Here is a 13,783-nt window from a genome sequence, read left to right as displayed (position 1 = left end):
AGACCTTGGTACTTTCTTATGAGATGCCAAACTTCAAAGAAAAGATGTCCTTGAGATCTGACCCAGGGGTTTCATAATTTTTTATTTGATCCAATTTTCTATGGCATGTTAGAAGAATAACTAACATGACACGTTTTTCCTCCCTTCCTCCAAATACAGATAACAACTAACCAGGCAATTATGCCACTAAAACCCTACCATCTTTTATAATACTTTGCTTATTACATGGTTGCATGCAGCTTCCTGGTTCCCTTGGTACTGAGCATGAATGATATGTGTAACAAGACTGAAATTGTCTCCACAAACAAACTTCTGTTTATGCTTTTGAGATCTAACATTTCTGCTCAGGGCTCTGTTGCTTTTTTTTTACAGAATCCATTTTTTTCCCCATTAAAAAATAACACTATATTAAGAGAGTCTTCTTTTTACCAATTAGGTCAAAGTCCTAAAATTTTAAGACCCAAACCCCATGGTTTAGAGCGAACTGATTCACAAACCATAGGTGACTTTGCTACAAGAAGAAAGGGTATGTACTTTAGCACCGCATGCTGGATGGGGTGTTGGGAATTTATTTATTCTGTGATTTTTTTTTAAAGTAAAGGAGACAAGTCTTACGTACCATTGCTGTTGTAAATAAGCTTCCCAGCACGTAATTTCTAAAGTGAATGCTTTCCATAATACACAATAAGTCTTGTCATGCCATTAACAGCAGCATGTTAAATATTTGATAATATATGATATTCAGTCTTGTCCTTTTGTATTATTCCTTTAACCTTTTAGACATCAATACAGTGTTTTCTTTAAACTTGTGAGCTGCTTGTGAGTTCCAGTTGTCTCCTGTATTTATAGATAATGCATGTACTCTGTTCTGGGACAGAATATAAAATCATTTCAGTGGATTAATTACTTTATGCCATTACTTAGAATTTGGCAGCTGAATTGCTATTAGCCTTTGGGTTTCAAAAAAGTAAAAACATAAGAGTTCAAGAAATACTTTCGGTTAGCTCAATACTCTGTACATGTCCATTTTAAGTGGATAGATGGGCAAAATTATTTTAAGTCGAACTTAAATCAGTGTGGTCTTCAGAAAATCACATTGAGTTTTTTTTGTATTTGAGTTGAGAGAAATACTTAGTCATAAGCCCCAAGGATTCTACATAGTCCTTGAAAATGGCTACGTATTTTATAGTTTGAAGGTAATTATAACATAGTTGATTAAAAGTACACATATATGGACAAAGGCTAGAAGGATACCTGGAAAAATGAAAATTTTTTCTTTAGAGTGTCGATGAAATGTAACTAAAATATTCACCTAATATATTTAAATAGTCTCCTAAAATATAGTGAATATTAACAAACAATATTGTTTTAGTTCTTTTGCCCATTTCATTAATTTCTAAAAACCGTTTGAATGTTGACTTTAAGGGCCAAGAGCTCTTGGTATACACTAGAAGAGTAATTGTCTATTGCTGTAATGCATTAGGTGAGCAAAGACCACTTATAAATAAATGCTAGTAAGAATATTCAATTTATTAAATTATATTATTGGTTAAATTAAGCTAAAAATTTGAGGTAATTATTTGATTAAGGCCTTTTCTCAGAGCTAAGTTTGAGTAGAGAGATACAATTTTTGCTTTGTTCTATTTGTTTCTGGACTAGACATGAATTAATTTAAGATTTGGTCATTAATTCTTTTCTCAGTTTTTGGTTTTAGCAAAGCTTTGTGTTTATTTCTAAACATCATTTTATATGTATTGTTGTATTACTCATGCTTCTGTGTTAATGATTAGGAACGTATTTACATAGAAAATTAAATCACTGTGTTTGAGGATAAAATTAGTGAAAAAATAAAATAAGGAAATAATGAATAGTATAAATCAAATAACTGAAGGAACTGGGTCACATTACTCTTTCTTATTCTCATTTAGTTTATATCCATAAAATAGCTACTTAAATTAAAAAGCAGCAAGCTGTAATAAAAAGCTTTATTTAGACTGAGTCAGCAGTCATGAAACATTATCTGATTTAGCTTTTGCCACTCATTTTTTTAGCTGTGTGACCTTAGAAAAACCATATAACATCCGTGAACTTCTTTTCACATGGGAAACTAGCTGGTCTTAGGTGTGCTGTGGCTCTAATGTGTAACTAGAAATAGAGAGGATCTTGTTTTGGTTTTCAAATGTCTGTCTACTAAAATCTCTTTTTCTCTCTCTCATTGCAGCCAAGCCAGCACCTTTAGAAATAAAACCTTTGCCAGAATGGGAAGAGTTACAAGCCCCAGTGAGATCTCCTATCACTAGGAGTTTTGCTCGAGAGTAAGTCTTTATCAAATTCGTAGTTTGATTGTTCATGATAATGGAAAATATCTAGAACAGTGGTCCCCGAGGGTGGTCTGGGGAAGCCCCCCTCTTTGGGGTCCTGTGAAGGCAAAACTATTTTCACTGAGATACTAAGCTCATTTGCCTTTTTCACTCTCCTCTCGTGAGTGTACGCTGGAGTTTTCCAGAGGTGGCCTGAAATTTGATAACATCATTGTGACACCTAATGGAGTGTGTCTTTGTGTTGTAAATGCTTTTCTATTGTTTATCACATGTTAGATCCCAGTAGCTATCACCCATGTAAACAAAAGTGCCTCGGGCTTCCCAGTAGTTTCTAAGAGTGTAAAAGTTTCCTGAGTCTAGAAATTTCTGAGACCTGCTACTCTAGAAAACTTGGTAGTTTCTCGTGGGGATTATTTAATCAAGGTTCATTTAAATGTATATGGGGAAATGAAAAGAATGTACACAGTTCCAAAGCTGTGTTCAGCGAGTTCATATTTTGTATGTGGAATATATAAATAGGGATAAAATAGGAATTCTTAACTCTTTTTATATCTGTGACTTTCTACTTAACCCCCACATCATCAGCAATACCTTTTTTGTTGTTCTGCACAAGGTAATTTGATGCTCGAAAATACCCCTTTACAGAAGCAGATTCATAGATACACAGACCAAACTAGTGATTACCAGTTGGGGAGAAAGCAGAGGGCAATATAGAGGTGGAGGAGTGGGGGGTACAAACTATTGGGTGTAAGATAGGCTCAAGGATGTATCCTACAACATGGGGAATATAGCCAATATTTCCTAATAACTGTAAATGGAAACTAACCTTTCAAAATTATATCAAACATTGAAAATGTTAAAGAAAAAAAGAAAATATCCCTTTACAAATAGCTATAAATACACATTGTGCATTTGAATGTGTGCGATTAATTGTAATAAATGTGTACAGTGTATGACTATAAGCTTGAATATTTCTCAAAGAATGTACACTATCACTGACTTGTATTTGGGAAGTGAACTAGTGAATCTTGGTCACGGTGTATGTGTGTGATGGCCATCTCTGTGACTAGCTCCTCCAGGTTTCCCATGTCTCCACGGCCGGATTCAGTGCACAGCACGACTTCAAGCAGTGACTCGCACGACAGTGAAGAAAATTACGTTCCCATGAACCCAAACCTGTCCAGTGAAGACTCGGTGAGTGGAGTTTGCCTTTAACCTCTCTTCCTGAGCCACTCTTCTGAATCACTCCTGCTAGACCTTTCTTCCAAACTGTACACCTTACCCTTCTGTCTTTTTTTTTATTTACTTAAAAGAATAAAATACAACTTTGTAAAAATGCTTTTTAAAAATAGTATCATAAAGTGTAAAAGCAATAAAGGGTCAAAATGTAGTATACATATCTATAAAGCAGAAATTAGTTAAAATCATAGAAGTGTTACAGTTTTTTTTCTTTTAAGATGTACTTGAGTTTTGAAACTTTGCAAGAAAATATTTTATACTCAAGCATTTTATAATCCATTTCTCCAGGCCCTATGTCAGAGTTCTCTTAGGGTGACATAATCTTATACCAAAGGTCTTTCATAATCTTTCAAAAATACATCCTTAGGTAAGGCTTAAAGATCAAAGACCTGTTAAAACCTGATTTACTTCAGTCTTGCTGTAACTACTGGAAGGCACAAGAATTCTATAATAGTAGTAAGCAATATGTTTCTCAGAAATCAGGTAGTTCCAGAAAGTAATACTTCAGATGTTTAAGAATTCAAGGCAGTTTTAATTTTTAAAAGTCTTTTGCTTTTGTTTTCCCTTAAACTAGAGTGAGTGCTTGCTTTGTTATTTATATTTGAGCAGGTGAGTGTATCAGTTGGCACTGGGGTCCCCTCTGAGTAACAGAATAATTAACAAGGACTTAATTTCTTTCTCATGTAAAAGACCGGAGAGTCAATCCGGGGTGGTTGCAGCAGCTTTGTTCCTGGAGCCCTCGGGATCTCTGTCCCTTCCAGCTCTCGGGTCCACTGTCCCCTGGGTCTGGTGCACATGCGCAATAGAACAAGATGCTCCACCCCCACCAGCCACGCCCCCCAGCAGAGTCACAGTCCAAGCTGCGGGATGGAAGGAAGAGAGAACCAGCAAAGGAGGCAGCCTAACTGCCTCATAAAGAAGGTTCCCAGAAACTGCTGAGTACAAACTGTTGGCCAGAACTTAGTCTCCGGCCACGCAGACATGAAAGGGGCAGGAAACCATAGCCTTTCTTCTGAGTGCAAGGGGGCCTGGCTAAAAATCCCCTTCCCCAGGCAGAGGGGACAACAGATGGGGGGCACAACCAGGCAGCGTCTGCCAGGATAAGCAAATATTGAATGTCAAAACTTGGAATGAATAGCATTTTAGTGGCTTTATTTTCTTTGAAACAATTCTCTTTAGCGATTCAATTTTATCAATGAATTTGTTGTATGTCTTTAATGGACTTTAGGCAGAAACAGATTTCTCCTATGTTGTGAAGAAACAAAAGTTAGTCATTTGGAAAGTATGATTGGGTCCTTGAATTAATTAATGTTAAAATATTAATCAAATTTATAAAGTGTTTAAAAATGAATAAGTTAATTTTAAAATATTTGCATCAGCCCTTGAATTAGAATGCAAACTAAATATCAGTCATATTTTCACTAACTTGAAGGCAATGAGATATTTATTAATTGACTTCTGCTTTTGGATTTGCTATTTTTCAACTTGATGGGTGGTGGTTTATTATTTTTATTAACTTAGTACTTTTTCTTTATTACAGTAAGTAGACTAGTAAGAGCCTCAGTAAATCCTCAGTGCTGAGTATAGATTGCCATCAATTTTCATCTTCAGGTGGTTGAGGGAATTCTTTCAAATTACAAAAGTAATTATTTTCTGAGATACTAAAGAGTCTTTTATTTTACCCCCCAATAGTAAATAATCATAGAAATATTGGAAAGGACATTTATTAGGGGAATTTGAAAGTATGATTTGTTGTGAGTAGGTGTTAAGTGAAGGGAAAAGACTAGAAAGGAAACCATGACATTCAGAAAGTCAAAGGAAATGAAAATATAAGATTGTTCTTTTATATGTCATAACGCTAAACCAGAAAGTTACTTTTACCTTCCAGTAGAAGTATCTCAATAGCCACCAGATAGTGGATTTCTAAAGTACTTAGGTCCTAAGTGTTAGAAATGAGCAGAAGTGTCCCAGTTGACAATATCCATCTCCCATTCACAATGGAAAAGTCAGCTGTGCCTTTCCTTCTTGTCTTGCTACCTGCCCAGGGGCTCATCCTAGCCTGAGCAACAATTCCTAAGGAAAGAATGTGATAGTTCCAGCAGTATTTCCTGCACCTCTTGGAATTTAGTGTATGAATAGAACACCATAAAAGTTCACAAGATCTAACATATGCTTGGATCGATAAAGTCAATTAAAAAAAAACAGAACAGGATGAGATTAAAACCTGGTTTATAAGGACAATAGAGATTAAATTCTCTACGTTGAAATGTATAGAATGCATGCTCTTTCCTACACTGGCACTCATGGAGCAGACGGTATCTAAGGAAACAGTGAATTGGTGATGCTGCCTATTCATTTATACAGATATCCAAAGTCAAGCATTCTTGAAATGAACCCTTAATGTGACACCTGAAATTCAAGTGATGGGACATTACTAAAGACATGTAAATTGTTTGTAACATTAGCAGCAAAAATCTGTTCAATAATTTTATATATTTTGAAAAGAATTTTAGGGGAAAAAAAGCACTAACTATGTATTTTTTTCCATTTAGTTCACAGAATGCTTATAATAACGCCTAGAATCTTAGGGTTTTTCTAAACTGTTTTGGGAAAACACTGGATTAAAAGGCTAGAACAGAGACAGGCTGTTCCCAGTTGAGGTTAGATCAAGAGCAAATAGTCTTCCTTGTAGGAACATATATTTTAACTATACTTAAAGATAAAAAAATTTCAAGTTCTAGTAATTATTAGACAGAAAAGTTTAACCTGCAATTCTGAGAAATTCTCTTTAGAAATAATGTATTGAGATGAAATGTGTACATCATATGAACTCAAGGGTTCCTTTCATACCCTTGTAATACCATGAACAATCCTAAATGTTTCCTATTAGGGAAATTCCAGGTATGGGTTCTGTCTTCACACACACACACACATACACACACACACACACACACACACACACACACACACACACACACACACACACACACACACACACACACTCCAGGTTGGTTTTTTATGTGAGAATGAGCTGAAAAAAATTTTCAGTTTTTTCATGAATTAGAAAAAAGGAGGGAGAGGAATAGCAATTTGTACTAATTGAGCACCAAAACTTACTTACATTTTTTGTCTTACATGTAACCATCAGTATTTTTTTTATGATTTGTTAGCAATAGTTGATAAATTTGATTTAAAAATCTGTTCCTGCAGATAGGGTCATCAGATTCAGTTGTGCAGGTTGTCTACTGCACAAACATGTCACGTTCAGTATGTAGTACGTGCAAAAGACCACACACATACTGCGTTTGAGTACATACAACCCAGACCATGTCCTGCTAACCAGGCTGTGGGTCCCAGCACAGAGCTGTGTCACCCTCGGGGAAGGAGCACCTTTTCCTAATTCACAGAAATGTTTCATGCAGGCTGTCAGCAGCCCTGCTTTCAAATGAGGGAATAAACTCAGTGTTTTCCTAGCAATTGTCCTTGCCCTAAACCACAGCCTACTCTGTTAACCTAAGCCAAAAGAAATGGAGTAGCAGTGGAAAGAATCAACAGAACAGATTTGTGTCATTTCTTACTTGTGTTGTTCATCCTAACAAGTGTAAAATTGTCAAGTTCATTTTCAAAAGTATGAGATAACATGTGAACAATAATACCTGTGTGAAAGACGGCATAAGGATGAAAGCCCCTAACAAATATGTAGTGTCACCTGTGAGAGTTCAGGAACATTCCTAGGTGAGGTTAAAAACAGCAAGGTGTGGAAACAGGAGATTTGCTGGAGCACATTTAGAAGACTGTCATAATCAGAGTCTAGGCGGTATGTAGGGGCATAAGTCCATGTTGTCTTTTCTTTATTTCGTTCTTATTGTTTATTGCTGCCTCGCTCTTCCTTGTTTCTTTTTCTTTTCTTAGTGAGTAGTCCTCTTGCAGAGTTCCTATTAGGAGAGAAGGGATAAGGCTAAGACAGAAAATTAAGTGATAAAAATTCCAGATGGTTGAAACAAAATAGACTTTGCAAGTTGAGTCGGTATTCCCAGCTTTTAGTTAGCATGCTTATTCTAAACTAATTTTCACATGAAAGTCTTTAAATAAAATACAGAACTTTTTTAAAAAGTTTAATTTGAGAGAAGGTAAGCTCAGAGTCTTTCTACTCCACCATCTTGGTAGAACCCTAAAAAAAATTGAATTTGAAAGTGAGGGATATAAGGATCTGGTACTTAGAGAATGTGATTGTGTACAGATACTTTACCAGTGTAGAAGGAGAACTATTGTAGGTCACTGTAGCTGGATGTCCCAGTCTTAGCCTGAACCAAGTCTTACTTTTCAAACTACTGTTAGCTTACTCTAATTGATGTTCTAACCAGTTTTAAAACTATTAGTTATTTTTCCCCAATCCTAAAAAATCGTTTAACTTTCTAAGGAGACACTTCTTCAACCTTCGTCCTCCTGAAATTAATATTTAGGCTTCAGCAGATGGCAAACTAGGTAACAAGCGGTATGTCTTACGAATGTTGGACGGTTGATTCTGTTGTGTTACACTTTCAGAATCTTTTTGGCAGTAATAGCCTGGATGGAGGAAGCAGCCCAATGATCAAACCCAAAGGAGACAAACAAGTAGAGTACCTAGATCTAGATTTAGATTCTGGGAAATCCACACCACCACGCAAGGTAAGTGAAGCCTCGTTCTGTAAGTACACTTAGTTCACATTTGAAACCTGAAGAATCGCATCTGCTTTGGGGGAATTTTATTAGTATGTTTAATTTAAGTTTAATAAAGTCTTTATGCTTTTTTCATAAATCACAGACAACATTATGCAGACTGATAAATTTATTTTTTTCATTTCTAATGGTACGGACGTTATACATTTTCTACTCTTTTAATGGTTACCATTGAAATGCTAAATAAATTCTAAAGTTCCAAAGTTAATTGTTGTCTTCACTCCCTTTCTGATGTTAGCTCAGTTTAATCCCTGTCTGACTTACTTGCTATTTTTGTCCAAAATTTTAGTTTTTTGTTGTTGTTACTGTTAAACCCATAAATTACTAGTAGTAGTATCCTATAGTACATAGACAATGTTTATTTCCATTTTCCTACATTTTTACCAACTTTTTTATCCTTCCTTTTTGTATCTAAGACCTTCCTTCTCTAATTTTCCTTCCTCCTTCCTTTAGAAGTTCTTTTTGTGAAAATCTTGTTAATAGTAAATTCTTGTGGTTTTTGTTTAACTGAAGTGTCTTTATTTTGTCCTCATTCTTGAAAAAGAACTTTTGTGGGTTTCTTGGTTTTGTTTTTTATTTGTTTGTTTGCTTTGGGGTTTGTTTTTTGCTTTTTTGTTTTGAGGTCACAATTCTTGATTGACAGTAAGTTTCTCTGGACACATAGGAGATACTGTTTACTATCATCTGGCTTCCGTTGTTCCTGTTGAAAAGTATGCTGTCAGTCTAATTCCAGTTCCTTTGTAGGTAATCTTGTCTTTTCAGTCTGGCTGATGTTAAGATCTTTTCTGAATCTTCCGTGTTCTGCAGGTTTGCTATACTGTGTCTAGACATCTAGACATAGATTTTTTTCTTTGTTTATCCTGCTTGGTAGATGTGTTGTCTTTATCTCTGGATTCATATTTTTTATCAATTCTGGCAAAGTCTCAATCATTATCTCTGTAAATATTGTTTTTCCGCTATTCTTTTTCTTCATTCTTTGAGGTTTCTGATTAGACATTAGTTAGAACTTCTCAACCTGTTTTCACACCTTTTGCCACTTTTCATATTTTCTATTTTATCGTGTCTTTATGCTTACTTGGATAATTTCTTTAGATCTGTCCCCAAGTTCTTCTGCTTAACCCATGTGTTTAATTTTTAATTTCAACTAATTTTATTTTTCATTGCTAACATGACATTCTGCTTGGTTTTTTTTCCCCAGTACACCTAGCTGATTTGAATAACTTCTTATTCCTTTCTTGTTACCCTATTCCTTTTATTAAGTTTTATTTTTTCATTCCTTTAAACATTTTATACTCATATTTTACACCATTTATGCAATAATTTCAACATCTGAAGACCTTGGTGGTCTGTATCTGTGTTTACTGTTTCTGCAAACTCACATGCTTGATGGCTTGTTTCCTTGCGTGTTTCTTGTATTTTTATTGAGAATTGATTCTGCTGAGCTTATCTGTGAGCAGCCTGCAGAACTAAATTTCCTTCAAAAAGAGTTTGTATTCGCTTCTGCTAGGAAGCAGGTGATTCTACCACCATGGGACCACTTCAGTTCCCTTTGATGGTCCCTAGCCTAGTAGAAAGATTTCCGATTCCATGTGCCTCCCACCAGGGCGTCCTGACTGCACTGCTCAGATTGATGTTCATCCTACAGACAACTGTCTTGACCCTTCAGCAGCTCTCTGTTCCCTCCAGTTCCCTCACACTTTGGTCATGTCCCTTAATTTCTAGTGAGCCCAGTAATGTATTAGTAATTACATTTGTTTTAAGTTAGCTAGTATCTCGTTGTCTTTTAGGAGTAAGAGGCCCATCAACCTGGGCAATTTGCCATTCTTGAAATACTCCTTTTCAAAAAACATTTCTTAGGTCTGAAAGTGAACACTGATACGTATCCTCGGGACTTGAAAAAGTCAAGCTTAAGTTAAAGGCTAAGGAAGCAAGCTAAGATGAACCAAGTGTCTGTTCTCCCTTTTTCCCAAGAATTTCAGGGGAGAGTAATAGCTCAGTGGCAGAGCACATGCTTAGCTAGCATGCACAAGGTCCTGGGTTCAGTCCCCAGTACCTCCATTAAAAAAAAAAGATTAATTAAAAAAATTTTGAAAGGATTTCATCTGTGATGGGAGCATTAGTTTGAATTCTTAAATAAAGTAGTATTAATTTAAGGGAAAAACAGAGTCCAATTAGGAGGGTGACAATATTGTTAAATGGAAATAGTTAATGTTGTTTTTTCGTGACCAAATAGAATTTCAAGAGTTATTTACAGCATGTGTGTCTCTGTTTTAAGATGGGATTTCACTCAGAAGTGCTCCTTCTTATGTGGGAGTTTATGGGGGGTTTTCTTCGCTTTTTTAGCAAAAGAGCAGCGGCTCAGGCAGCAGTGTTGCGGACGAGAGAGTGGACTATGTCGTGGTTGACCAGCAGAAGACCCTGGCTCTGAAGAGCACCCGGGAGGCCTGGACGGATGGGAGGCAGTCCACGGAGTCTGAAACACCAACCAAGAATGTGAAATGAAAGTACCGCTTTGCTGTTTCCTGAGCAAAAGAGGGCTGAACTGTCAAGAGAAATCCTGTTTGCCCGGAGATGACCTGACACAGCTACTGTAGGTAGATCCTCCGCTGAGTAGAGTCTAAGTCAAAGGACCTTCCAGACATAATCAAGCAATCTAGACTGTCCATGGTGCTTTGTGGTGGCTGAACAATTCATCACGTGTACATAGTGTGGGAAAATAGTGTTGTTTGGTTCCCAGAGAAACATTTGTTCCATAGTTAACACACTTGTAGTATTACTGTATTTATGCACTTTTTCATTTAAAGCATTGGTTTGGGTATTTCCAAATGGACCTTAACATGATTCCTTTGGGGTTTCTTGTTCTTCCTCACTCTACTCTAAGAACTATACCAAGTTAACTAAGCTACTTTTAGATTTGGAAATTACTCTTTAAACCGCAGTATAACAACATTACAATGCGAAGTAAATTCACAACCTGCCTTTCTACCTGAAACTTCACATGGTAACCGTTAGCTTAAACTACAGAGCACAGTTGGACTCATTCGTTACCTTCCAAAGTGCTGAGCATCATGTATGTACTGGTGTCAGGACTTAGTTCTCTGCTTCGTGTACATTGAGCTTTCAGTGGTGGAACCTTATTCTGTTTTGTTAATTACAGTGTTTGGGTTCATTGAATGAAGATTCTCCCCGGAGTGAGGGCGGGATCTTACACCTTGGAAAGAGTGAATAATTACACTATCAAGTAAGCTTACAGATCACTGACAGCATGTGGTGGTGGTGGTGGGGAGCTCTCACACTTGTTAACATGTATTAAACTCTACTTGCCAAGTGTAGATTATGTAACTAATCAGGTACGTACCAGGCACTGATGTGCTCATACACTGATCAGGTTTAGAAAACTAGCATTAGTGGTGTTCTTGTTAGTCCTCTAATTTTGGTTTCCAGTTTGGAGTTAATGACACAGTTGACATTCACTGTTAGTTATAGCAACATACTGTGATTTTTAATTAGACAGTAATTCAGATTTATTACTCTAAGAATGAAATTCTATCTTTTGACACCATAGTGCCCTTTCTATGATTTTTTTTAACTTTACTTAATATTCTTCTTGGCCTTATACTATTTAAATCCCTATGCAATTAATATTTTTTATCTGCAGTTTTTTAAAAAAAGTAGATGTTATGTAAGTAATTCTCATGTAGCAACTATTGCTTTTCCAGTAAAAGAATTAAGGATTTTGTACTGTGATTTATATTCACTGCCCCGATTCAAGAAATATTGGAGCCTTGCTATAATGTGAAATCTTATAGTCATGGACCTCTTCCAACCAGATTCCTGAAACCATCTGATTCTGTCTCACCTATACAACAAGGGCCTGTGACATGGATATCACAACCACAAATTATATCTAGTGAGGCTACAATTGTACTTATCTGTCTTGGCTTTGCAGTGTAATTTAGAAAGCAGGTATAATTGTTTGTTTTTTAACCAAGTTACATACAATCTCTTATGTATTGATTTGAGACTTACTAACAGGTTTTGGAGGGAGCATAGAAATAGGAGTGCCCACAGCTGAGGCCCATCTCCCTCCATCCTGACCTCTGTTGCCTGAGTACATAGATGTGCCCTGATTTCTGGCTGCCTGGCCGGAGTGCTGTGCCTACTCAGTGTAATGGGTTTATGTCCCTTCTATGAACTAAAAATGTTCAGAACAAGATGAATTGTAGACTAGTAACATTTGATGTTTTTAAATGTTTGCTTCTTTTTAAACCAAAACTAAAACCCAGAACTGAATTTTGAGGTGGATTTTTAAATAAAAAAGATTGTTGGAGTCTGGTGTGTGCAAGCTGTTTTATAATGAAACCACAAAATAAAATCCAGAAGCATCAAAATGTGCCTAAACTATCAAAACACACCACACAGTTGGTGTGTGAAGATACTAAATTGTGTTACGTGGAAGATGAACGTATTTTGAGATTTGGGACACAATAAATATAATATGAATTCAAAAACAGAAATCTTGTTTTATAACTGCCTATCAGAAGAGTCTAAGGCAAAGATGAATTTTTTAGTATAATTTTTCCTTAATTTTTTTTACAAAATACTCACCATTTTTGAAGACCTGCACCATTCTTATTTGTAGACATCTTCCCATCATGCAGAGTGATTTAAGAACTCAAGTGCATTAAGCAGTTTGCTAAACTAAATCGCACTGAACATTGCATTGACAGATTAAATTACAAGGCAGTCTCTTACGGAGCAGTCTCTTCCAAACATTTTTTAGCACTAGAATCTTTTTTAAGTAAACTTTTGTGTCACCCCAACACATAAAGCCTGAAAGTTCCATTTTATCAGTGTAGCTGTATTTTGAGTCCACATTTATATTTACTTAGTCCATTGCTAAGAATAAGATTTCTAAATGACACAAATGTGAAATCGGGGTTATAGATCGTGGGTAAAACCCGCAGCAGCCAGTCTGTTTGTTTCTATGCCTTCATTTCATTTGCATACTCTTCAAGAGAATTTTGATTCACACAAACATAAGTAAGTACAAATAATAACAGGTTATAAGCACACATTTCAGGAGATTCTTTACCTAGAGATAGCCGAAGTTGTATTCCCAGGTTTATACAAAAATGAATTATCGTGTTAGTGGGAGTTTATACATACACAGTCTCCAGTATGGTAATACTCATCTGGATGTGCATTTCTATTAAGTTTTTAAACTACATTCTTTTATAAAAACAAAATTTGAATCCAACTTTTTTGAATACCCTTAATCGCCTTCAGGAAGCTCAGTTTTGGCCAGGCATGGGTTGAAAACCACTGGTTAACCATATGACAGTTAACGTTATAAATCAGAAGTCTTTTTCTCCCACGTTTGATTCCTTATTTTGAAAAACTGTACAATTTTATGGAAGTTTGAATACCAAAGCACAGCTCTGCTTTCAAAAAATCAAAATTCAGACTTGAATAATATAAGCTATTTAATCCACAGATGGTAA

At 36.0% G+C, this 13,783-nt stretch overlaps 1 protein-coding gene across 5 annotated transcripts in view; it reads left to right on the top strand.

The window, feature by feature from the left end:
- The window catches only part of GAB1 (GRB2 associated binding protein 1), a 113,731-nt gene extending 101,122 nt beyond the window's left edge, over positions 1-12,609 (top strand). For 3 of the 5 annotated variants that reach the window (XM_031465472.2, XM_031465483.2, XM_064493102.1), the window contains 5 exons: positions 437-526; positions 2,222-2,315; positions 3,392-3,515; positions 8,106-8,228; positions 10,623-12,609. In XM_031465472.2, the coding sequence (XP_031321332.1) occupies positions 437-526; positions 2,222-2,315; positions 3,392-3,515; positions 8,106-8,228; positions 10,623-10,781 (590 nt within the window). In that variant the 3' untranslated portion in view covers positions 10,782-12,609. The remainder of the gene's footprint in view (positions 1-436; positions 527-2,221; positions 2,316-3,391; positions 3,516-8,105; positions 8,229-10,622) is intronic. The other 2 variants (XM_031465494.2, XM_031465500.2) reach the window with 1 other exon arrangement.
- The last annotated feature ends 1,174 nt before the right edge of the window (positions 12,610-13,783 follow it).

This window comes from Camelus dromedarius, chromosome 1 (assembly GCF_036321535.1).
Source record: "Camelus dromedarius isolate mCamDro1 chromosome 1, mCamDro1.pat, whole genome shotgun sequence".
NCBI classification, from domain to species: Eukaryota; Metazoa; Chordata; class Mammalia; order Artiodactyla; family Camelidae; genus Camelus; species Camelus dromedarius.
Note: the sequence above shows the minus strand (reverse complement) of the source record. Positions and strands in the feature narration are given on the sequence as shown.